The 27,813-nt window shown below is 32.6% G+C and overlaps 2 protein-coding genes across 2 annotated transcripts; one reads left to right on the top strand and one right to left on the bottom strand.

Annotated features, from left to right (window-relative positions):
- Window positions 1-3,712: 3,712 nt before the first annotated feature.
- Window positions 3,713-4,333, top strand: LOC124924134 (E3 ubiquitin protein ligase RIN3-like). Its single transcript, XM_047464242.1, has one exon. The coding sequence runs from the start codon at window positions 3,771-3,773 to the stop codon at window positions 4,329-4,331; it is 561 nt and encodes a 186-aa protein (XP_047320198.1). The 5' UTR covers window positions 3,713-3,770; the 3' UTR covers window positions 4,332-4,333.
- Window positions 4,334-5,630: 1,297 nt separating this feature from the next.
- Window positions 5,631-20,458, bottom strand: LOC124939354 (nudix hydrolase 11-like). The gene is made up of 2 exons (XM_047479836.1): window positions 20,162-20,458; window positions 5,631-5,738 (listed from the first exon to the last, which is right to left on the bottom strand). Exons 1-2 carry the CDS (start codon window positions 20,456-20,458, stop codon window positions 5,631-5,633), a joined length of 405 nt encoding a protein of 134 aa, XP_047335792.1.
- Window positions 20,459-27,813: the final 7,355 nt, after the last annotated feature.

Genomic DNA, 27,813 nt, shown 5'->3' on the forward strand with positions numbered 1-27,813 from the left:
TGTTAAGTTGTATGGTGCGCAATTATATAGACGTGACTTTTGTGTTCATATCTACCAATAAAAAAAAAGGAAATTCATTTGTTGAATTCAAAATTGTTAATGGCCACAATTTTAAACATAGATAAAAAAATTCTAAATTAAAAAAAAAAAAGAGCTTAGCCGAATAAGATTATAGTATGAAATTAAAATATTTAGTACTATTATTATTCAAAAATAAAAACCGGTAATAACTATTTATTTAAGTTAAATTTTGTATTATTTTGTTTTAATAATGAATTAATTCTTATTCAGTATATATATATATATATATAATTAATATAATTATAATACAATATATATATATATATATATAATTAAATTAATTAATTAAATATAAAATAATACAATGATTTAATTAATAATTGTTTTTTTATTTATTTTAGAGGATGAGGTTTTTTTTAATATGAGTTAAATAGTTTATTTTGAATGGTTAGTAATATGATTTATATATATTTATACACAAACTTTTAAATATAAATTAATAATATTAAGTAATTTAGGAGTGAGGTCACGAGATATATGAGAGTAAGTTATTAATAATGATGTTCACAAAATAAGATAGTTAGTTAATTGAAATGAGGTAGTCAATATATATTTGTTATTTGTATTTTATAGATAGTATGATTTGTGACTTTATGTGAAGTTTATGTGCATATTAAAGTTAAAGTAAAGTTAATGAATAAAAAATATATGAAAGTGAAAAGGATTGAGTATTGAAGATAAAAGATTTTTTATTTTTTAAATATGAGTTGAGTAGTATAATTTTAATTATTAATCATATCAATTATATATTCATACATAAAATTATAAAAATAAATCAACAATCTTAAATAGTTTAATGATTAAGTATTCATAATGCATAATGAAAACTAAGGGTTCGAATTTTGCGATGTGCAAATTTTAAATAATTATAAAATTCTATATAAAAGACTAACGATGGATAAATATGTGAATGAAGATGGTTGGTCGGCCAAAATGTAGGTAAAGTTTTTTGTAATGATGAGATGGTTGGAGTGCAATATGTTCAAAATAATAGTACAATTGAGGAGATTTGAAATGATGAGATAGTTGAAGTTCAAAATGCTCGAAATAATAGTTCGATTAAGAAACAAATGATATATTTGTTGGTATAAATAAAATGGTAAAGAGGTTGATAAGTGGATAAAAAAATATATAATATGATGAGATGGTTGGGTGCAAAATGTTTGAAATAATAGTTTAGTGGGTCAAATTGAAATGATAAAATGCCTACAAGGAGGAGAGGGTTGAGTGATAATATGCTAAGTTAAATATGTGAATGAGATTGTTGGTTAGTCGAAGTAAGAAAAGACAGTAATACGAATTCTCGAACTTATCTTATGTAATTAGTAACTAAAGAGTGCAAAATGCTCAAAATGTAGATCGTTTGGGGACAAAGCTTGGAAATGTTTGGTTGGTTAAAGTGAGATGGTAATAAATCGTTAAAGGAGGAGATGTTGGCCAAAGTCAGGAGAGGCTGGTAATATGGATGCCCAAAGTTCAAATTAGTAACTAAGAGTGTGCATAATGCTCAAAATGAAATATTATAGAATAAGGGATATGTTTGGTCGGTCAAAATGAAATGATAAGAGATCGGTAAATGAGGAGTTGGTTGGTGATAATAATATGTTAAATAATTGTGATATTTTATTTATATCTTTAACCGTACAAATGCACATAAATCTCGCTAGTTATATAAATAATTTATAAAACTAAAAATCTCAATGGAGAATATCCAAATATCATGCAATTGTTTGAAGGTAACTCTTAAAACAAATTAATTTCAGTTTTATAACGATGGTTGATTAAATAGGACAAGTCGAACGAACCAATAAAATCGTGTTGAAAAATTTTCTACCAAATATTTTGAACAAGGGATATGTTTGTTGACTGAAGTGAGATGGTAAGAAATCGGTAAGTGGATAAAATGTCTTTAATAAGAGTGTTCAATATTTGGTCTGAACCGAATATTCGACTCGAGTCGAATTTGCCAAATTCGAATTTCATTTTCGGTTTTCGAATTGAATTTTAAACTAATTTGAATTCAAATAAGGGTTTCGATTTGATTATCGAGTTGGGATTTTAACTCAAAAACTAAACCAAAAATAAAAAGATATTTTTATTATTTATTTTAATTATATATATATATATTATACTTTTATAATTTATTATATATAATTAAACAATTATATATTTTATTATATAATTATAGTGATGAAAGAATGTTGTGAATGAGATTGTTGGTTGACCAAAATGATAAGATAAATGAGGAATAATAAGATAAATATGTGAATGAGATGGTTGGTTGACCAAAATGAGGAATCACAATATTAAATATTAGTAATGAGAGGTGAATTGAGAATAAGAGACAATGATAGTTTATGTGAATGAGATTGTTAATTGGTCGAAATAAGGAGAAAAGTCAGAAATATGAATGCTCGAAAGTGATATTCAATTAGTAACTAAAAGGCGAAAGTGAGTTTTATACAGTAATAATATATGATAATTGTAATATTTTGTTTATACTTTTAACCTTGTGAACGTACAAAAATCCGGTTAGTTATATAAATAAATTATAAAATAAAAATTTCAATAGAGAAGATCTAAATACTATGCAATTGTTTGAAGGACTCTTAAAACGAATTAATTTGAATTTTGTAATGATCATTGATTAAACAGGACATGCCAAACGAATTAATGAAACCGTGTTAGAAAACTCTACCATATAATTAGAACTGCAATGAAAAATATCTTTAGCCGATGGTTGATAAACCACGCTAAAAAATGTCATATTAAACAATAATTGTTCACTCACCCATGTCGAAAGGAAAGGATGAGAAACACGTAAAAAGGCATTCATTTGAAAGATTTAATGTCATATAAAATATTATCTCATATAAATGATGTATATTTTAAAAAAACAATTCTGTGTACTACCATTATTCCATAAATAAATATAAGGCAATCAAAATGGAGTGAAATAATAAAAGTAAAAAAAAAAAGATAAGAAAAGTAAAATATATCTAAAATATGTCCAAAAAAAATATAATTATATTTTTTTTAAATGATATTATGTTGGATTAATATGAAAACTCTACATTGATTGAGTATATATGACCAACTATATTAACAATTTGTATCTGGACCGCTTCAGGTAAGATCATGCTATTGTTAGCCACCTGCAGAATATATTTGGATAAAAAAAAATAACAAAATTTCATTTTTTTTTATACATAATTTTCATTAAGAAATCTATGATACAATTAGATATAGATAGCCAAATAGAAATGTAATTGATAACCCATTAAAAGTGGATTCCAAGCAATACTTTACATGTTTGACCAAAAAAGAAAGAAAAACCGGATATGACAACTGTTTTATTTAATCACGTTCTAAATTAATTTACCCTTTATTTAAATATAAAATTCAAATTAATAGAGGTATAAAATTATAAAAGTTTGTTAGAAAGATTGAAAAGCAAAAAAGAATTATCAATAACTACAATTGGAACTAATAAGTTAATCAAACTAGCCCTAAGACATATAAATAATTTATTTATTTTGACCAGAGATCACTTTTGGTCTGAAAGACATTATATATACATGTTCATGTTCTTCCTACATCTCTTAGAATATCTGAAAATGGCTAAGGTTGTAACAGCCAAATTCGTGCTGAAAGCCCTTCTAAGCATAGCAATCGGCTTATTTCTGGCCATGGTTGAAGAATTGAAGCTCAAAATCATGGCGATTCTTCATAAAATACCTTTCTTACAACTACGATCTACTGCCTCGATCGATTACTATTCCGGCGAAATCCAATACAATGAATTTGCCGGTTCAGTCAGCGGAGGCGTATCCGGGGCTAGCCATATCCTTATGATGCATGGTACGTCGTCTTGTCTAGTTTCAATTCCGATTAAAGCTGTTATAGCGTCGATCAAATGGAGATTAGCAGTGATGGAGTACGGAGAATTTCTGGTGAAGAACGAGATCGAAGAAGAAGAAGTGAATAGAGGATGCGTAGTTTGTTGGGAGCGGATTGAGAAGAGGGATGAGATTAGAGAGATGGTGAATTGTAAGCATGTTTTTCATAGAGATTGTTTGGACAGGTGGTTAGATGAAGGTCATATTACTTGTCCTCTTTGTAGATCTTCGTTGATTCCTCCAAATACAAATCCGTTGAAAATTGTTGGAGATTTGAATCTGAATCATGAGTTTCGACAGGAAATATTTGATGTAGAAACAGATTTTATATCTGTTCAAGATATTGAGTAAATCATGGCTAATGATATGTTGTTGATTGAACTTTATGTGATCTGCACATGGATATTTGAATAATATTATTACATTATTTTAAATAAAAACTTGAAAAAAATATATTGTTTTTTTTTTTGGATTTGAAGGCTCAGTATGGATTGTTTAAATAATTCCATAAAAATCAAACATTATTTTTAATGTATTTTCATTAATTACATTATTTAATTCATTAAATAAAATATTAAAAAATTATTTATTTTAAATTATTATTATTATTTATTTTATTTATATTTATAATATTCTTTAAGTTTTTTTTTTTATCAAAAATTCATTACATTCTCAAAATCATCACTAATCTCATATTTTTTTCACTTAATTTTTTTTTAGAAAAAACTGATAAAAAACGAAAAATGAATAACGTGACGTCATTAGTTAGGTGAAAAAAATAATGTGACATGATATATCAAGTTATTGGTCAGGTGAAAAAGAAAGAACATAAATTTTATTATTTTTGAGAGAGAAGAGATAAACTTAATTATTTTTTCACATAATCACTAATTGTTGTGCGTCACCGTCATTTACTCTCCTAAATTTCTCTATATATCATTTATTTTTAAATTAAAAGTTCGAGAATATAATTTAATTATATTTAGAATATTTAAGATTAAAAATTAAATTTTTAATGGAAATAAAATTAATATATTTTTATAATTCTCAAATCTATTATTTTAATTTCAAATTTAAACATTTTCAAACCTGATATTTACATGGCGATCAATATTATCACTTGTTCGTTACCTCGTTTTAATTTAAAACATCTTTAGTAACTAATTTTTATCTTTATTTATAACTATACACCTCAACTTAACAAGATTAACCTTTTTTTTTAATAATAATTAAAACGTTATATGGTTATATTTATTATAAAATATAAAACAATTTCATATTTGGACTTATTTGAAAAGGGATAACTCAAGAATTGTTTAGAAACACTTTTAAATTCAGCCAACTCCATTTATTTTGAACTACCCGATATAGATAGTTCAATTTTCATTAGTCCATCCAAACAATCATCGTGAATGGTCTTTTCTTAATTAGAAGCTAGCTTTCAACTTTTAACATCTTTAGTTTTTTCAAAGAAAGTCAATTTAACATTCTTTTTTATATTGATGAATCATGTCAACAAACCCTTTTAGCAATTGTAAGGGAATTTTACTTTACTGCGTGAAAATTATCAAAATCTCATTTTGATTGACAAGCCGTCCTAGCATCCACACTCCTTTTTCACATAAGCCAATTTAACATTTTTTTCTTTCATCAATGATACCTCATACTTCCATCAACTGAATCAGCTGAATCCTCATCTTCCTTCTTTGTCTCTTCAAATGCGAACTTTTCTGCATCCTTATGTTTTTCTTCCGTCATCTACATTGCATATTCAGGATTATCCAAGGCTAGGACATTATCAAAGAGGTTTACAGATTTCACATGCCATAGTTCAATTCCATTATGACTCAATTTTGGGAAAACATAGAGATCTAAGTCATTCTTGAAATTTGGGTTCTCAATCATGGATGCGTTCCATTTTTCCTTATAGTTGGGATTCTTAATTCCCTTCTACTTACATGTGTTGGAATATGTATCGTCAGCTTGAGGAGAGTGTTGGAATGTGTATCATCACAATTAATAATCACATGCTTTTATGTGTGTTTTGTCTTCTCTTAGAATCATGATGGTTAGTATTACTTTGTGTTAATATTACTCCTATAAATATGGAGTTAATTTTAATGTAAATATACACAAGAAATCACTTTTTCTTATACTATTTCTAAAGATTTACACATGGTATCATAGAAAGTCTTAAATCCTTGACTCAACAATAAAAACATCTCATTCACACCCCTCCAATGCCATCAATCGTCAGCTGATCAAGAACTAGAAACTCATTGGTCACAACTATCTACAATAGTCTTAGTCCGTGATCACGAACCCAACTTCTTCTAGTTAATTCTCAATCTACTCAAGATCATCAAGGGCACGTGGTTGCAACATTTGATCTCACTCCCTTCACCAAAGAACATATGGATGTCCTCTATAATGTGTTCAACAAGAACCCGAAGAATCCAATCCCTTCCTAGATCTCCTCAACCATGACAAATACTTCATAAGCTCTTCATATCACTATATCACTATAGATCTCTCTCATTCATGGATTATCGACTAGTGCCTCATAACACATAAAATCTCAAACATCATTGTAGATGGCTCACAAGAGACTATAATAGGCACATTGACTATTGTTCTTTCAGCGGACTTGAAGCTCACATGCGTTTTGTTAGAAAAATTAAATAGGTTAATTTTAACTGACCAGAAAACTTAATTAATCTAAATCTTCATGTACAGGAATAGATCAAACCGCATAAACCGGCTAGAGAATATACCAAAGTAATTCGGCTCTAAATGATCAAGTCATGATCAAGAGGAACCAGCTTCAACTTCTCAACCAGACCGGCTAGCAAGAAAACTATCAAATCCCAGCCGGATCATACTACGAAAAGATCAACCGGAAACTATGAATTGCACAATGACGTAATATGACGAACGAGATGCTTCTTGGGAAAATGCAAGAAGATAAGATCCGGATCAGAAGCATGTTATAAAAACAATGATGATCTGCTTATCCAAGATCCGAAGCAAGATCTGAATCAGACAGCCAGAACGTGCATTTATGCCATGTGTCCACAACTGCAAGCCGCTCACGTCATCAGAACCTGACCGGTGGATGCATGCTTGCCAAGTATCAGAAAGATGAAACGTGCACGCAACATCTCTGAACCGGCGTGGTTTCAAAATGACCAGTTCTACGAAGAGAGAAGAAAATGACCGTTAGGACATTATTCACTATAAAAGGAAGACGAAGGGACTTCATTTAATACGGTTCTGAACATTTTAAGAGAGAGAAAGAAATCTCACGCGCGATCCAAAACAGTTATTTAAACTACTAAAAGCGTTGTTGTTGTATTGAGTTATTGTATTACATCAAAGTGAAGTGGTGTAACCGGCGAGTAGCAATTAAGGTTCGTCCGGCATTGTGTGAGTGTTGTAACATTCAATTTAGTGGAGATCCTTCTCATAATCTGAGAAGAAGGAGTGACGTAGGAGAGTTTGCTCCGAACATCCATAAAAATCTTGTCTTGTGTCTTTTCCTTATTTCCTGCTTACCTACTCAAAAACCGAACTACTAATCGAAACATAATACTTAACCAAATCGGCCTATCAATTCTATCTAACCGATCCCTTATAAACATCATCCAAAGTCGTGTGTGTTGCTTCAAGCTGAAACAGACATTTTCGCCCTTGAACCCGGTTCAATAGTCTGTGACAGTTTGCGTAGTGTTGAGAACGATTGTAGTCTCTAACCGGACTATCACCAATTAGAGCGTGTGTTGTGTAAGCGGTTAATCCTTAGAAACCAAAACCCCAGTCCTCCAAGGGCGATCTCGATCCTAACACATTTTTTATATCCCACAACTCTCTTGTAATCTACTTTCTATGCAAAAAATTAATACGGATATGGAGTGCCTAACTGTGTTCAATGCTCAATTTTGTTGTTTTCAGGACCTAGAATCGAGGAGGACGTGCTAAGATCCACAGGGTCTTTACCTTTTTTAGTCAAAAATCACCTCCTTCTTTCCCACCTTGTTCCTTGTTGCCTCCCGAGTAAGCATTATTGTTTCCATTCAAATAACGATAGTGTAATAATTTAAAACACTATCGTTTAGGTCATCCAAATTTTTTATATCTTAGACGGTTGTTTCCCAAGTTGTTTAAGAATAAAGATGTGAGCTCTTTTTAGTGTGATCAAATATCTAAACATACTTGTAGTCATTGTTCTTCAAAATCTTACAAGTATCTTATCCTTTTCCATAATCCATAGTGACATATGGAGAGCCTCTAGGGTGTCAAACATCAATGGTGCTAAATAGTTCTTGTCGTTTATTGATGACCACACACGCTTAAGTTGGGTTTTTCTAATGATGGAAAATAAGAAACTAACCAAATTTTTAAGTATTTTCATAATGATAAAAAACCAATTTAAATTTAAAATTCAAGTGTTTCATTTAGATAATGTAGGAGAGTGTTTTAACAACCAACTTGGTGATTATTTTAACTCTCACTGTATTATTCATATTATTTCTTGTGTGAAAACACCTCAACAAAGTGGCATTGAGAGAAAAAATAGATATTTACTTGAGGTTGCTAGGTCCATAATGTTTGCTTCCAACGTCCCTTAACAATTTTATGGGGAGTCCATCCTCACCGCCACCTTTCTCATCAATTGAATGTCGTCTCGAGTTCTCTCGTTCAAAACTCCATGTCAAGGCCTACAACTCGAGTATCCCACTACACACCTCATTTGTGATTTAAATCTGCAAATATTTGGTTGTTCATCTTTTTCCACCTCTATGATCAAAATAAATTAGATCTAAAATCTATAAAATACATTTTTTTAGGGTACTCAGCTTCCAAAGGGATTAAAATGCTACTCTCCCCGGCTTATGAAGGTCTTTGTTTCCAAGTATGTAACCTTTTATGAGACATTTTTATTCTACTCTACTGTTATTTAAGGGAGTCAATACAAGAATGTTGTCAATCATGGAACCAAACAAAGGGCATTGACATTCACACCCAAAACCAACCTAACATAGAGGCATCCGACTTCACCACCCATACACCAACTCTTACACCATTAGAAAACACTACATCCATGTCACACATCCAAGAAGAACCCTCCAGTATAGGTCCTAACTCGATTGATGCAAGTAACATCATACAATCTCCCAATATTGCTCCTGAAATTACTGATAATGATATTCTTATTACATTAAGAAAGTCATCAAGACATTATGAACCGTATCGCATGGAATACTAGGTGTATTATGGAAAGCTCTCCAACTTTTATCGAGCCTTCGTTACCAAGACAAACCAGATACAAATTCTTAAAAGTATTAGCGAGGCTCTTATAACCCCGGATTGAAAGGAAATTATTTGTAATGAGATCCAAGCTCTCGAGAAAAATGGAACATGGGAGATGGTGAAACTTCCTCTAAGGAAGAAAATAGTGAGGTGTAGATAAATGTTCAGTGTTAAATACAACCTCGATGGTTTAGTGGAGAGATTCAAGGCATGTTTAGTGGTTAAATGATTTAAACATGCCTATGTAGTTGATCATGGAGAGACTTTCATGCCCGTTGCTAAAATGAACATTATGTGCATACTCTTGTCTCTTGTAGAAAATATTGATCAGACATTGCACAAACTAGACATAAAGAATGCATTTTTGAATGGAGACCTTGAGGAAGAAGTGTACATAGATGTACCACCTGGATTCGGTTCAAAAACCAACACTAGTAAGGTTTGCAAACTTAAGAAGTCTCTATACGGATTAAAACAATCCCCATGTGCTTGGTTTGGAAAGTTCTTGTGTGTTCTTACATCTCATAGTTTCTTACAAATCCATGCAAATCACACTCTATTCATAAAACATTATGAGAAATTATATTTATATAAAAATAATTATAATTCTGTTATTATAAATTAAATTTGATTAAATAAAAGTATATAAAATTTATTGTAAATTTTAAAAATATTTAAATTAGAATTGATTAAGGAGAAAAGTGATAAAAAAAATAATTTGAAAAGTTAATAATGGATTTAAATTTTAAAAATACTTTTAACTTAAAAAATAGGAAAATAAAAAATACAGTTTTATTCCTTTTAAAATTTCAAATTATATTTTATTAAAATAAAAAATGTCTATGTAAATAAATATAATTTAATAAGTTTAATTAAAATTTAAATTTAATGAAAAATAATAAAATTTTATATTATTTGATTAAATAGAAAAAAATACAATTTTAATAAGTTTGATGTAAAAGTGTGTTTATGAATTAAAGATAAATATAAGTTTGATTATAAATTCAAATTATTTAAAAAATAAATAAGAGTAAATAATATTATAAGATATATATATTTAAAATTTAAACTAAAATTAAAATTTGTTTTATATAAATTATATTTATATAATATAAATAATAATTATATTAAAAATAAAAAATTTTGAGTGTTTATGTGGATGACATAATGCTCAATAAAAATGACATTGATGAAATTTAGAAGCTCAGGATACTTCTACCATATGAGTTTAAAGTCCAGGACCTAGGAGTTCTTAAGTACTTCCTTAGGATGGAGGTGGCACGCTCCACCACTAGAATCTTAGTAACCCAAGTGAAGTATACCCTAGACTTATTTAAAGAAACTAGAATGCTGGCGGCAAACTAGTGGATGTTCCAATGGATCCAAACGTAAAATGGGGTGTTTGAAATTCTAAAGCACTAGTAGATAAAGGGCGATATCAACATCTAGTTGGGAAGCTCATATATCTTAGACATATGCGACCTGACATAGGATTCGCGGTAAGCATGGTAAGCTGATTTATGAACAACTCATCAACCACTCACATGGATGCAATCATGAGAATCATTCGTTATCTCAAAATTTCCCAGAAACTGGTTTATTTTTCAAGAAGAACTTTAGTCTATATATAACAGTCTTCATCGATGCTGATTGGGCAGGATCCATTTCAGACAAGAGATCAGCTTCATGTATGTGTACCTACGTCTGGGGAAATCTTGTTACTTGGCGTAGCAAGAAACAATCGGTTGTGGCTCGCATCAACATTAATGATGAATTGCGCTCATTAGCTTATGAAGTGTGTGAAGGATGGTGGATTAAAAGATTATTCGCATATCTCAAGATAAACTCACATGGCCCCATCTACATGTTGTGTGACAATCAAGCTACTTTGACAATGTCAATAAACCCAAATCTTCATGACAGAACAAAACATATTAAGATCAATCGTCATTTTATCATCGAAAAACTGGAAGATCATACTATCTCCATGCAATACATTCCGTCTTAAAGTAAAGTAGTTGACAACTTAATTAAACTACTTCCTAGACCTTTCTTCTATGACTTATGTCGCAATTTTATAGCAACATTCTCCCATGGCTCGGAAGGGGGAGAATTGTTGAGTTGTTCCTTGCCATTGCGGGCGGGTTTTTTTAAATTCCAGGTAAGCGGGTCAGGGTTTTCTTTTATGAAAACATGTTAGAATATAAATATTTTTTTGGGTATTTTTCTCATAACAGAGAAAAGTTGAGAGAGAGTGAATTACAGATCTATGGTTTTTTAGTTTCCTTCTTCTTCTTGTTCTTTGGCTGATCTAGAGAGAAAGATTGGGGGAGCTTTTGATTGTGGAGTAGTCCAATCATTCCTAGTATAATCACTTCTTTCATTTGAGAAGAGGGCATGTAAGTTTCTACTATTGACATTTGTTTGATTTAGTGAAACTTATCCCTTCCGTGGACGTAAGTCGATTTTGACCAAACCACGTATATTGTGTTGTCGTTTATTGCTTTGTGCTATTTCAGTCTTCGTAATCTGTTTGTCGTCATAGACGATTTGGAAACTGATTTGTTACAGGTTTGATTTTGAAGAAGATCCATAGTTTTACTGTTGCAAAACCCAACAGTGGTATTAGAGCAGTATTGATTGGTTATCTGTTTTAACATTGGAGCAGAGTGCTCTGCTGGTTATTTGGTGAAATGCATAGAAGAGATCAACTGTTTCTTTACTGGGGTTTTTGTCAGTTGTTAAGACAGTAATAATGAGGAAATCTAGACCTGATATGGCGAGTCTGAATGGTACAAACTACAGGCAATGGAAACTGATGATTAATGATCTGTTAGTTTCATATGATATGAATGAAGCAATTGAAAATGAGGGTGTTAGACCTGAGACAACAAAAGAGGCTGATTGGAAAAAGACAGATAGAAAGGCCTGCAGCTTTATTCGTTCTTGGGTTGGTGTAAATGTTGTGCACCATGTTGAGAATGAGACTACGGCGTATGGTGTGTGGAGCAAACTTGAAGCTCTCTATGCTGGGAGGTTAGCAGGGAATAAAGCAGCACTGGTACGAAGGCTGGTGAATCTGAAGTACATTGATAATAAATCAATTGTTGAGCACTTGAATGAATTTCAAAATATTTTGAATCAGTTGAGTAGTATGAAGATAAACTTTGATGATGAGGTGCAAGCACTTTTAGTCCTTGGATCTTTGCCTGCAAGTTGGAAGACACTTATTATCACTCTTAGCAACTCAGCACCAAATGGTAAAGTCAATATGGCGTTTGTCACCAGTTTCTTACTTGATGAGGAGAATCGAAAGGGGGATAAACCCTCTAAGTCTGATATGTTGGTGGATGATAGAGGAAGATCAAAGGATAATTGAAGTGGTTCGAGCAGGGGAAAGTCTAGAAGCAAGTCTAGAGCTCCAAAGAAGGATGGTTCTTGCCATTACTGTGGCAAAATGGGTCACTGGAAAAACGAGTGCTGGAAATTTAAAAATGATAAAGCGAAGGGTATAGTGAAGCCTAGAGAAAAGAAAGAACATAGTGCAGATACATCTGTTTATGCTTCATATAGTGAACTGACATATGCTTATAACTGTAAAGACTCTTGTCTTAGCACATCTTCAAATGAAACAGCATGGATTGTTGACACAGGTGCCTCATTCCATATTACTCCACACAAAGGTTACTTTAGTCCTACAAAGATGGTGATTATGGTGAGGTTCACATGGGTAACAGTGGTGTGTCCAAGATAGTTGGTCTGGGTGATGTTAGAATTGAGACAAACATGGGTTGTTTCCTGACATTGAGAGATGTAAGACATGTTCCTGATTTGAGAATGAATTTGATTTCAGCAGGTAAGCTCGATGATGGAGGCTACCATAATGTTTTCAGTGGTGGAGCATGGAAGCTAAGCAAGGGTTCATTGGTTGTTGCACGGGGTAATAAATGTTGTTCCTTATATAAGACAAATTTCAAAATTGTCTATGATGCAGTATATTCTGTTTTGATGGAGTCATCCTCTGAGTTGTGGCACAAGAGACTATGTCACATTAGTGAAAAGGGGCTGAATGTTTTGATCAAGAGGAATGAGTTGCTGAATCTCAAGGATGCTCATCTTGAAAACTGTGAGCATTCCTTGAAGGGTAAGCAGAACAGAGTCTCCTTAAGTAAGTCAAAAGTTAATCTGAAAAAGAATGTCCTTGAACTGGTCCATACAGATGTTTGTGGTCCTATGAAGATTAAATCCATAGGCGGTGCTTCCTATTTTATAACCTTCATAGACGATGCATCTAGAAAGGTTTGGGCTTATGCTATAAAGTCCAAGGATGAGGTTGCAACAAGGTTTGAGGTCTTTCACAAGCTGGTTGAAAGAGAGACAAGAAGAAAACTGATGAGGGTGCGCTCAGATAACGGGGGAGAGTACATAGGCTCATTTGATGATTATTGCAAAGAGCAGGGTATTCGACATGAACAGACTGTGCCCAAGACTCCACAAAAAAATGGTGTGGCAGAGAGGATGAACAGAACAATGTTGGAACGGATGAGGAGTATGCTCTCCCATACCAGGTTGGCTAAGAATTTTTGGGCTGAAGCCATGAGCACTGCAGTGTATGTGATCAACCGTTCTCCCTCCAAGCCATTAAATAATAAGTGTGCAAAAAGCGTCTGATCAGGTAAAGATGTTAATTATGACTATTTACGTGTTTTTGGTTGCAGAGATTTTGTGCATGTTCCAAAAGATGAAAGGTCTAAGCTAGATGCAAAAACTAGACAATGCATATTTTTGGGGTATGGTGATGAAAAGTGGGGATATAGGTGTTATGACTCAATTGACAAGAAGGTTTTGAGAAGCCGAGATGTGGTATTCCTTGAAGATCAGACTATTGAGAATTTTGAAGATGGTGAAAAACTTGATGCATACATACGTGATCTTTCTGGTCTTGAGCTGTCTCATGATGTTGAGGAGACAAGGCCACATGTAGCTTCAGACTCAGATAGTGATGATGATATTCTTCAGGGTCAAGCTGTAGGCCATGGAAATGATATTAATATTGAAACTGATCTTGGTGATAATGTTGAGGTTGATTTTGAAGTTCAACAAGAAGATGGAAATCAACAGAATCAACAAACAAAGGTACTTAGGAGGTCTACTAGGGAGAAAAGATCAAGTTCTAAGTACCCTACTACAGAGTATGTCCTTCTAACTGATTGTGGGGAGCCTATATGTTACAAGGAGTCACTTGAGGATGCTCATAAGGAAGAATGGATAGATGCCATGGATGAAGAGATGAAGTCATTGCTGAAAAATTGCACATATGAACTGGTTCAAAGACCAAAAAACATAAAAGTATTACAAAATAAATGGGTGTACAAGATCAAGAAAGAAGGTGATGATAGAAAGACAAGATACAAGGCTAGGCTAGTTGTCAAAGGTTTTGGCCAGAGGCATGGAATCGATTATGATGAGATTTTCTCACCGGTAGTGAAGATGACTTCTATCCGGGTGGTGTTAAGTCTAGCTGCTTGTATGGATCTTGAGGTTGAACAGCTTGATGTCAAGACTGCATTTCTCCATGGTGATTTGGATGAAGATGTTTATATGGAGCAACCTGAAGGTTATAATATGAAAGGTGAGGAAAACAAGGTGTGCAAACTTGTCAAAAGTCTGTACGGTTTGAAGCAAGCACCAATGTAGTGGTATCTTAAGTTTGAGTCGTTCATGATCATCCATGAGTACATTAAGACGTCTACAGATCATTGTGTCTTTGTGCAAAAGTTTGCTTCTAATGATTTTATTATACTTCTCCTATATGTTGATGACATGCTAATTGTTGGGAGAGACAAGCTCAAGATTGCCAAGTTGAAAAAGGATTTGGCTAAGTCTTTTGAGATGAAAGACTTGGGTCAAGCAAGACAAATTCTTGGAATGCAGGTCGTTCGTGATCGGGTGAAGAAAAGGCTATGGTTGTCTCAAGAGAGATATATTGAGAAGATTTTAAAACGATTCTGTATGGACAAGGCAAAGCCAGTTGCTTGTCCATTGGCTACACACCTAAAAATAAACAAGACAATGTCTCCCAAGGATGAAGAGGGAAGACAAGAAATGTGCAGTGTTCCATATGCTTCAGCAATAGGCAGTCTGATGTATGCAATGGTCAGTACAAGACCGGATATAACTCATGCGGTTGGAGTACTTAGTCATTTCCTTTCAAATTTTGGTAAGACACACTAGGAAGCGGTTAAGTGGCTAATGAGATATCTTCGAGGGACCTCCAAATACGCTTTGTGTTATGGTACTGGAAAGCCACATGTTGAAGGGTTTTCTGATTCAGATATGAGTGGTGATATTGACACACTGAGATCAACTTCAGGGTATTTGTTTACTTTTGGAGGAGGAGCTGTATCATGGCAGTCTCGTCTACAGAAATGTGTTGCTTTGTCTACTACAGAAGCTGAATATATTGCCATTACTGAATGTTGTAAGGAAATGAGATGGATTAAAGAATTGTTGAAAGAAATAGGCATTACACAAGACAGGTTTGTGGTGTTTAGTGACTCACAAAGTGCTATACATGTGAGCAAGAATCCTACAGATTTTCTTGAATCAACAGCACCCGCCATATCAGAATCTGTAAAGCCTTCCAAAATAGGAGTATCACTTCCGAAGCATAAACGTTCTTTCGAAGAGCCTCGAAGATATATGAGAATCCACTCAACAGCCAACCAATGTTCTTCTCCAGGGTTGGAGAGATACCGACTAACAACACCAACTGCGTGTGCTATGTCCGGTCTTGTACATACCATGGCATACATAAGACTACCAACTGCAGAGGCATAAGGTACATTCTTCATTTCATCTTTCTCTTTCTCACTTGTAGGACATTGTTTAGAACTCAACTTGAAATGACCTGCAAGTGGAACTGAAACCGGTTTTGTATTTTTCATTGCAAACCTCTCAAGTACCTTCTCAATGTACTTCTCCTGTGATAGTCAAAGTGTTCTGTTCTTTCTGTCTCTTGTGATTTCCATGCCTAGGATCTTCTTCACTGAACCCAAATCCTTCATCGCAAAAGACTTGTTCAAATCCCTTTTGAGCTTCTCAATTTTCGCAATATCTTGTCCAACAATCAGCATATCATCAACATAGAGCAGAAGAATAACATAATCATCAACACCGTATCTCTTGATGAAAACACAATGATCAGAAGTAGTCTTACTGTACCCATTTGCTTCCATGAAGGAGTCAAATTTCCTGTACCATTGTCTAGGCGCTTGCTTGAGCCCACACAAGCTTTTCCTCAACCTGCAGACAAGATCTTCTTTACCTTTAACTTTGAAACCCTCGGGTTTTTCTATATAGATCTATTCCTCCAAGTCACCATGGAGAAATGCAGTCTTCACATCCAGTTGTTTAATTTCCAAATCTTGACTAGCAGCCAATGCTAACACAACTCTGATGAATGACGTCTTCACAACCGGTGAGAAGATCTCTTCAAAATCAATCCCCTTTTTCTGTCCAAAGCCCTTCACAACCAGTCTTGCTTTGTATCGAGGTTGTGAGCTATTCTCTTGGTGCTTCAACTTGAATACCCACTTGTTCTTCAAACTCTTCTTTCCTTTCGGAAGTTTCACCAAGTCATAAGTCTCGTTCTCTTGCAAGGAATTTATCTCTTCTTTCATTGCCACCGACCACTTGTTCTTGTTTTCATGAGCCAGTGCTTCTTGATAGGTTTCTGGTTCTCCCCCGTCAGTCAACATCACATACTCGTTGGGAGGATACCTACTAGAAAGTTGTCGCTGCCTACTAGATCTTCTAATATGTTGATCATCAGGTGGCTCTAGAGAACTATCATCATCTTGTTCAACTTCCTCTGTTGGCTCAGCATCAACTAAAGGAGTCTCATCAACCTCAACTTGGGCATTTTCCACATCATTGGGTTGTGATTGTGGTGTACGAATCCTACCATTGTCAGGCAATTCATTCTTCGTAGACTTCGGCTTTTCTTTTTTCTCAAAGTCTTCAATGGTCTGATCTTCAAAGAATACCACATCTCTGCTTCTAATGAGTTTATTGTTAACCGGATCCCAACATCGGTACCCAAATTCTCTGTGGCCATACCCAATAAATATACATTGTCTCGTCTTGCTATCAAGCTTAGCTCTCTCATCTCGAGGAACATAAACAAACACTTTACAACCAAAAACTCTCAAGTGATCATAAGAGACGTCTTTACCTCTCCAAACTCTTTCTAGAATGTCTCCATCTAAAGGAGTTGAGGGTGAAAGGTTTATCAGATCAGCCACTATCTTCATTGCCTCTCCCCAAAAGGATTTTGGCAACTTAGCATGAGACAACATACACAAAATTCTCTCATTGATAGACCTGTTCATCCTCTCTGCAACTCCATTCTGTTGAGGTGTTTTTGGCAGTCTTCAAAAGCTTGATCCCATGACTTTTACAGTATTCCACAAATGGTCCTCTGTATTCGCCACTATTGTCTGAACAAACACATTTCAACTTCTTTCCAGTTTCTCTCTCCACTTCAGCATGAAACAACTTGAAGTAATCCAATGCTTGATCCTTAGTCTTCAAGCAATATGCCCACACCTTCCTTGAGCAATCATCGATAAAAGTGATGTAATAATGAGCACCACCTAAAGTCAAGGAATCCATAAAACATATGTCTTTGTGAACCATATCTAGGATATTGAGCTTTCTAGATGGAGAGAAATTTTTGAAGGAAACTCTATGTTGCTTACCAACTAAGCAATATGTGCATGTCTTCAAATCTGTGGACTTTAAGCCCTGGAGATCGATTGTCTTGGAGAGAACTTGCATGCCATTCTAACTTAAGTGACCAAGTCTCTTATGCCAAAGCTGTGCTGAACAATCATTAACTGCATTTGCTTCTCCCCCGTAAGACTTAGTCTCTGTCACATAAAGAGAACCGACCTTCTTTCCTTTAACTATCACCAAAGACCCCTTAGTGAGTTTCCATTTTCCTTCACCAAAGTAACTATGATAGCCCTCATCATCAAGAATACCAGTAGAGATCAAATTCATCTGAATATCAGGAACATGTCGAACATTCTTTAAAAGTAGTTTGCACGGAGTGTTAGTATCCAAACAGACATCTCCTTTTCCAACAATCTTACATGTAACATGGTTTCCCAACGTCACTAAACCAAACTGTCCACTAGTGTAAGAAGCAAATATATCACAACGATTGGTGACATGATAAGAAGCACCTGAGTCTACCACCCATTGTGTATCTTGATAAACAAGGTTGATACTATCATTGTCGTAAACAATATCGATGTCGTTACCACCCACATCTGCAACCTTACTACTTCCATCTTGCTTATTCTCCTTTTGTTCCCGCTTCAAAGATCTGCACTGATACTTCTTGTGTCCTGGCTTGCCACAATGATAACATGTAATCTCTTTTCTCGAGCTGGATGTTCCCCGTGACCTGTCTGAACTGGCACTGCGATTCTTTGGAGTTTTACTTTTACTTCTACCCCTTTTCTTAGTCACGAACACCTGACTTGGAGTCGAGAAGCCCTTTTCTTTTCTTCTAGCCTCTTCATTCAGCACACTCTCTTTCAACATTTTCAAAGTGAGCTTACCTTGTGGAACAGAACTGGTAATTGAAACCACAAGTGTTTCCCAACTATCAGGCAGGGATTTAGTCAAACACATAGCATGAAGCTCATCATCAAATTTCATTCCTATCGCAGCCAACTCATTTAGAATCCCCTGAAAAGCATTTAGATGCTCAGACATAGAAGACCCATCTTGATATTTCAACGAGCAAAGCTTCCTAAATAGAAATGCTCTGTTTTGAGTGTTGTTCTTCTCATATAGTTCACTCAAAATAGTCCACACCTTATAAGCATTAACTTCAGTAGCCACATGCTGATACACACTATTGTCAACCCATTGCCTGATTTTACCAACTGCCTTTCTGTTCAGCTTCTTCCAATCTGCATCTGTCATAGCCTCTAGTTTGTCTTTATCACCCAAAATAGTGTCTTCATAATCATAATTACACAATAAGTCCTCCATCCGTGACTTCCAGATTGTGTAATTGGTAGCTGTGAGTTTGATCATCGTTCCATTACTGCTCAACGATTCTTCCATTTGAATTATACAAGAATCACCACCAAACGAACTCAGCTCTGATACCACTTGTTGTAGAAATCGAATAATAGCACCTGTTTAGCAATTCAGAAATAAACAAGCTACAACAAGGCCTAACAATTCTTTTTCCTTTTTGTGTAATCAAATTGAGCATCAAACAATCAGACAATCAAAGAAACATAGAGCAGGACACCAAGATTTTACGTGGAAAACCCAAATTAGGTAAAAACCACGGGACACTTCGGCCACTTAAATTATCCACTATATCAAATGGGTATACAATGTAGTTCAATACAAGCCTAGAGGTAATCTAACAAAAGTTATCAATTGACCTCATCCTAACTTGTCATTCACATACATTATTATCATCACTAAAGATGGTTAACCAAATGGAGAAGAGATAAAGGAAATCAGAAGAAGAACCTGCTGCTTCAATGGAGGAATTGCTGCTTCAATGGAGAAAGAACTGCTGGAAGAGAGAAAGAGAAAAAAACAACCCCAAAAAACTGCTGTGTTTTTTTTCCTTAATTAAATATGCCCTAATGGACTTTATTAATTTGTTAGGCCCAGCTGCCAAATGAGGTGACCCAACAAGAACTTCTTTACCAGAATCTAATACCTCAATAGAGTTTTAGAAAGAGAGTAAGGGAGGGGACAGAGGATGTTTTTTCCACTTCTTTATTAAACAATAGAACGAACATTTTTTTGTTTAAAAATATACCCACCACAAGAACTACAAAAGTACCATTCTTCAACACAATTTGTTCAAGAATAGCCACCACGTTCACACAAGAAAGATCCAAATCGATTTCCTCCTTAGCCTCCCTCAACGTCGTATGATTAGAAACATCTCCTGAATTAGAGGAGGGCATTGACGATCTCTTCGTCAGAATTACTCTCAAATCTTCTTTCTCATTTTCGAAAATATAACACAGAACTATAACTCTATTGAATTCGAACATCTCTGCTCCCTTCTTCTCACCGAAGAGCTTCAAGTTTCTTAATCGCTCTGTCAATTTCATTAATCTCTTCAATCCCATCAAAAGTAGTACAAACTCTTTTTAATAGAGAAAGAAAGAGATATCTATCAAAAAGAAGAATCGGAAAATTTGATTGATCCAAAAAGCTCATTTTCCTATTATTCGCAAACTAGTGAGTGTCGAAAGTGGCATTATTCCAAATTTGATGCTCTTGGTAAATTCATTATTCTTTAACAATTTTTTGATCTTCACATCGATTTTGATCACTATTCATCATCATTCATCTTCTTCTTTAATAATAATAGAATATAGAATAAAGCCCTCCAAGCCATTTCGACCATAAATAGATGCAACAAAAAATTCTCCAAAATATTTCAAACTTGGAGCTCTGATAAAATGTAAAAATTTAGAAAAAGAATATAAATTGAAAATACAATATTATTAAAGTTGTTTATTAGAAATAATTATATATCTTTATATAGGAGTTCCTTTGGGTAATTAATTAACTACAATTAACCAAACTAACTTGCAAGTATTAAAATTAATTAATAGTTTATTAAATTATTATTATTATTTTTATAGTATCCCTCTCAATTTGAAGTAGAAAAAAAAAATCAACACTTAAACTATACATTTATTTTAAAGAAATAAAAAAATAAACAACCGTATGAAAAATAAAATAGTAAAAATAAAATGAGTCGAAATGGTGAACTAACAAAGGAGTTATCTCTTCGGTGGTCGTGTTGAAGATGATGGTGTAGCATGAAACGACATTGTTTCATGTGCGTCCTTACATTCTGATTGATGTCCATTAGCGATCGGGCGTTCCGTCAGCGTCTGGGCTAACGGGGCTAACACTCGGTTAACTGATTTGGTGTCTCGCATGCGCGCTATTCCTCGGCTATAACTGGCTACGCGGTTCCAGCGTTCATCCGATGGACGCGGCTCCTGCTATAATTTTTCATTCTGTTTTCGGTTACACCCGATTATATTTTTTTTACTCTTTTGGTTTTAATTTTGAATTTTTTTAAATACACAAAATATTAAAATAAATATGGCAAATATTCTACCAATTTATTTTATTTTATTTTTAAATATTTTTAAAATTTAAATAAATAATTCTTTTTAGATGAAATAGATACAACAATTTATAAAAATTATTTATTTTGTTCTTTAATTTTTCTGAAATTATTTTGAGATACTATGGATACAACATTTATCTCAGATTATTTTATATTTTATTTTGGCCCTAACCCTTAATTAATTTGATTAATTAGCACAATAATTAATCCTAATTACTTGTTTTAAATAGGTTTTTGGCCATGGGGTTAATTATTTTGATTTTATTTATTTAAAAATAATTCAAAATAATTATTTTAATATTATAAATTGGAGTGTAGATTTTTTTTGCTTACAATTACGTTTTATTTAATCAATTATTTTTCAGTTCCTAGACATACACATTTTTTCTTGCATTTATAAAATAATATTTAAATGTGGGTACCTGCGATTGATGTCGACTATTGTTGAGGAAAGTATCTGAAAAATTATTAGTTTTAAGGCATTAGAGTTTATAAATAAATTTCAAACAGACCCTTATCAAAATATCTTTTGTGAAAATATTCTAAAAATATTTTGAAGTTGTTTCATATTTTTTAAATTTTTCGAAAATGGTTTGGAACTTCAAATTAAAAAATAAAATTTTAAATCCCAACCAAAAAGGTCCTAGGACCGGTCCTCTCAGTCGAGGGTGCCGATCCTCGGTCATGGGCTAAAATCCCTCAGTATTAATGCGAGACCTCTCGGTTAGGTGCGGGGAGCTCTTGTTTGAGGGGATAAATCCCCGGTCGAGTGCGGAAAGATCTCGGTCGAGGCGTAGAAATCTCTTGGTCGGGGCTAGAAATTCTCGGTCGAAAATAATGTCGGGCTTGTTTTCTTGGTTGTAAATCAAGTAGGATAAAATTTTCTTAGTTGGGTGTGAGGTTTCTTGGTCGGTTCCAAGGGAGGGTTCGATTTTCTCGGTCGGAAATCGAACCCAAGTTGAGCCCTCGGTCAGACGTCAAGAACATCAAACTGCATGTTTGATGATTTTGACTAGGGTCCTAATCCTTCGATCCAAAGGCATGTGGAGCTTCATCTACTTTCAATGATTATTTATAACAGCATCCCAATGTATTATTCGATCGGGATGATGTTTCATTTAAGTCAAATAGTTTTGAAGCAAAAAAAAATTTATTTTTATTTTTAAGGTTCAACGAAGTGTAAGGAACTTGTCAATAGATTCATTATACCTTATAGGATCGAATGAACCTAAAACATGAACATTGACTTTTTATTGTAACCAATTCAAGAACTAAAATTTTATTTTATAAAAAATTTAATTTTTGATCACATATGACCGGGATTGTTTGGAATTTTCTCGATACACTCTTAACATCCTTAGAAACATATTGGAAAAGTTTTTAGGTTGTTGTATAACTCAAGAATAGAAACCCAATTATAAAATTTTTGAAACTTTCAAATCAAATTTGGGTACTTTTGATTTAGATCAATTGATTCAAATTAGTTTTGATAAAAAAAATTTAGTAAATGATTTCAAGATCATTTTACAATTAAGAAATTGAACAAACAAACAATATATGAAACTAGTTGAACTAAGATATAAAAATTTAAATTTAAATTAATAAATTGAATTACAACATGATTGAAATCTTATTGTGAGTTGGAGAACACTCCTAAACTCTTTTAGGAGCTTCGTGAATGCTTAGATCCAAGCTTTACAACCTTATACAAAGTTTTGAAATTTACAAGAAAATCTTAAAATATTTAATGGTATATTTTGTGCTGGATGAATTGATAACTTGGGGTTGTGATCATTGCCTTCGGTTTCTTAAGGGTATATTTATAGTCTCCTTAGGTCGGTTGATTGATCAAGTGAATCGAATTTTAGACAAAACGCCATTAATGGCTTTTGTCTGTTCTTCATCAAATTGATCGATATAGGCGATGATGAAGCCTATGTTCGTAAGTGAAATGATCACCATGTTAGGGTGATCATTTTAGTCTTTGAATCAGCTGATTTAATTGAGTATCAGTTGAGTTTCACTTTTAAAAAATCAAAAGTTTCGTTCGATCATCATGGTTGTTCATCGCGAGGAAGAAGACAAACAGAGTAGAAACAACGTCATTTTAGGCTGAAATGTGAACGCTTGGGCGTTCCGACGGCGCTCTGTTGCGTCTGGGCGTTCTGTCAGCGGTTTGGCTAATGGCGTTGAGAAACCTGATAGTTCCATTGCTTCACTAACGCAGGTTTCCTCCGTTTCAACAAGCAACGTGATTGGCTGTTATACGTTGGATGAGATTTCAGTGCTCATTCAATGGATGTGTGGTCTACTGTACTGAATCTTCGTGATTTCGGTTGTAGTAGATCCCGACCTTTTTTCAGCTTTGGAGTTTGTTTGAAATTGATTTTTTCAATCTCTTTTGGCTTCATTTTCAACTTACAAAATATTTTAAATAGACATAACATTTATTTTGCCTATATATTATTATTTTGTTTTTTTTATATTTTTGGGATTTTATAAATAATTTATTTGAAATAAAATGGATTATCCTAAATTATTTATTTTACTTTATTTTGACCCCTTAAAATTAATTTGAGATAAAATGAATACAACATTTATTTCAAATTATTCTTTTCATTTTTTCTAACTATAATTTTAATTAATTGAGATTTAATTATTACAATAATTATTCCGATTAATTATTTAATCATATTTTGGCATTAATTTTAATTATCTTGAATTTATTTATTTAAAATAATTATTTAATGTATAAATTGAGTAGGTAAAATTTTAATACTTATAAATATCTATGGAATTTTTTCAAAACAAAATACTTTTTTAACATACTAATACAATTTAACCAATTACCACATCTCACACATTAATATCAAATATTTTTGTTGCACATATTCTCTCAAATGCAATAGTTTTCTAAGTGAAAGGTCACTTAATCCACAAGTTGTTTGTTTTTTGGGTTGAGTTTTGGGCTTATATTTTATTAGAAATTATATATTATAACAAGTTTTAAGTCTTTAATGGGCTTAGAAATAATAGTTTAATCTTTGTGACTTTTAATATACTCATATAAATAAAATTGTTTTAACATAGTGTTATCTATCTATCTATATATATAACACTATATATATAACACTATATATATATACATATATATATATAATGATGCTTAATTTTTTAAGTGTCCGGATTGCCGGGTCGAGAGCTGTGGTTAATTTGGATATTTATGTGAGAGTAAATGGATACTTGGGTCGGATTGTGGGTTGACCCGCCCATAAACTTAAAACGGTTAAAAATAAATTTAAAATTGTTATTTGTAGGTTTCGAACTTACAACCTAACAAAACAAATACAACCCTTTAATCAACTAAGTTAAGAACAGTTTATAAATAAGATTCAACACCAAATTTGATGAACGTGAGACATTTTAACAATAGAAGTTCAAATTTTTAACTAACTAATCTATATATATATATATAATGATGCTTAGTTTTTAAATTATCCGGATTGTTGGGTCGAGAGCTGTGGTTAATTTGGATATTTATGTGAGAGTAAATGGATACTTGGGTCGAATTGTGGGTTGACCCGCCCATAAACTTAAAACAGTTTAAAATAAATTTAAAAATGTTATTTGTAGGTTTCGAACTTGCAACCTAACAAAACAAGTACAACCTTTAATCAAATGTGATTGGGATGTGGTTTGTCGAGGGATAATAAACTGATATCATTTGAAAGTGGTTAAAGAAATATGAATCAAATATTTAATTGACCAATGTGTGAGGTCACGATGCTAATTTTTAAAAAATATGAATCAAATATTTGATTGACAAAGTGGAAGTGTATAGTCACGAAATGAGATATTCATTCGGAAAAAATATGTGATGAAACATGTGAGAAAATATGTTGTTTTATCGAAGTGAATAAAATGTGGAATGAGAGCGTTATATTTTTTATTTTAATAATTTTAAACATTAAATAAATATTATTATAATTTTTAAATTTATTTTATTTTTATCTTTATCCGTATGTATCGTACGGAAATTTTCCTAGTTTGAACAATTGTTGTCAAAATGAAAATTTTATTTAAAATTGTTAAATAATTATAAATTTGTAAAATCGAAAGATTACTTGAAATTTCAAAAGTTTATTTTAAATGTAAATTTATTTTATTTCTGTAAAATCATATAGAATCATAGAATCAAAATAATTTATTACTGGAAAAATGTTAAGATCATAAATTTAAAGATCGTACAAGCTTAACTAGTTTAAGAGTTTATCAAAATTTAGAATCGTTAGGTTTTTTAGAATCGTAAAATCGTATGATTTTAAAAGTTAAATCGAGATTTTAACTTTCTTGTCTTGAATCATCATTCCATATAGTAAGGCCCAGAAATCCCTCTTTTCAGGGTAGTCTACTTTTTAAACTTAGATTGGCGTGGAGAGAAAATCCCTTTTTATAATATTTGGGTAAATTTTGATTAAGGAGAATCTTTATTTTTAATTTTAAAGAAATAAATAAAAATAAATTTAAAATTAAAAATAAAGATGATTGTATGATCATAGAGTCGCCAATTGATTTTTAGATTAAAATCAATAAAATATTTATGTACGTATATAAACATAGTTTTTTAAAGATTTTATTGAGTTTGATGTTTGGTGACACTCAAGAAACGGTTTTCGCACTATATCCTCCTTGCCCATTAAAAAAAGTCTCTACTTCATAAAACTTTGTCTATTTCTTTAAAAATTTGATTTTATTACCAATTATTTTTCAAGTTCTAAATATGTATGAATTTTCTTGACATTAAAATTTTTAAAGTATTAATTAAATGCTTGTACGTACTATAGATGTTGAGAATTATTAAGGAAGGTACCTGAAAAATATTACTTGAGGATGTTAGAATTAGAAATAATATTCTAAAAATATTTTAATATCATTAATATTTTTTCGAAATATATAAAAATAGTTTAGGGGTTCTAATTGTTTAAAAAATAATTAAAATTAAAAACAAAAGCAAACAAACATTTATTCAGGTATCCAAGTCGCGAAATGGGTCAAATATCCGGGTTTGGGCCTAATTCTACCCAAAGTCATTTCGCTTGAGCACCTAGTCAACGTGAAAAGGAACTCTCGGTCGCTCGCGGGATTTCTCGGTCGGAAGACATGTCTGAAAACTAGGCCAGACTAAATTCGTCGGTAGGATGCGAGATTTCCTCAATTGGAAATTAGTCAAGTTAAAATTCTTGGGTCGAATGTTAAGCCTAGTTGGTTTTTTCGATCAAAAACCAAGTAAGGCCAAAATCCTCGGTCGCCTTCAAAAACTTTAGTGTAGGTTTTGGGATTTTGTCAAGAGTTTTCGTTCATTGATCTGAGGGCATGTGGAGTTTCATCTTCTCATGTAGAACAAGTTCAACATCATCCCAATGTGTTATTCAACCGAGGAGAGGTCGAACGATAACTTCGATAGTTCTCGAGTAAAATATGGGATTCAAAATTTTAAGTTTTAGTTCGGTATTTGGAGCTTACTAATAGCTTCCTTAGTATCAAAACTGTCTATTGGTTTTAATCAATTCACGAACTAAAATTTCAATTTCTTGATAATTTTAGTTTTTAAATAAACATACCTTAAACTGATTAGTATTAGTTCAAAAATTCTACTATCATCATATAAAATGTGTTATAAGTCTTTTGGAATCGATGTACTTGAGCTAAACAGGAAACTGATTTTAGAAAATTTTGAAATTAAATTTGGGTATTTTTGATTTAAATTAATTTGTTCCGATTGGTTTAAGTAGAAAACTTCGAAATGGTCTTAGGAATGATTTCAAATCAAGAAAATTGATAATTGAGCTGTATTGAAAATTTGTCAAACTAAAATATAGAAATTTCAATTTGAATTTATAAGTTGAATAACAATTTTGAATTAAAGTTTACAGTAGTGAACTGTAGAACACTCTCGAACCCTTTATGAATCTTTTTGATAATCTAAAATAGAGCTTTAAAGCTTCACACAAAATCTCAAGAAAAATTTTAAGAATATGAATTTTTTTATGGTGGATTTTGTTGAAGCTTGATTGGTGGCATGAGATTCTGATTCTGCCTTTGTCTTGACCAATGAGTTCTATTATAGGATGCCAAGATCGGTCGAGGATACAAGTTGATCAATTTTGGGACAAAGGCCATCAATGTATTTTGTCTGGTTTTGATCGTCTTCATCCATTTAGATCACCAAACTAATGTTATAATTTTATACTTTTAAATACTACATTTGGTTTAGTGTCGACGAAGTTCCACTTCTGAAAATTCAAAAGTTTCGTC

The sequence above is a fragment of the Impatiens glandulifera genome, chromosome 1 (assembly GCF_907164915.1).
Source record: "Impatiens glandulifera chromosome 1, dImpGla2.1, whole genome shotgun sequence".
Taxonomy (NCBI): Eukaryota; Viridiplantae; Streptophyta; class Magnoliopsida; order Ericales; family Balsaminaceae; genus Impatiens; species Impatiens glandulifera.

What these genes read in the sequence shown, in the direction of transcription:
- LOC124924134 (XM_047464242.1), top strand. Translation starts at nt 3,771, where the DNA reads ATGGTTGAAGAATTGAAGCTCAAAATCATGGCGATTCTTCATAAAATA.
- LOC124939354 (XM_047479836.1), bottom strand. Translation starts at nt 20,458, where the DNA reads ATGAAATTGACAGAGCGATTAAGAAACTTGAAGCTCTTCGGTGAGAAG. An exon ending in GTACTTTTGTAGTTCTTGTG is followed by an intron (nt 5,739 to 20,161) that starts GTGGGTATATTT and finishes TATGCAATGTAG; the next exon opens with ATGACGGAAGAAAAACATAA.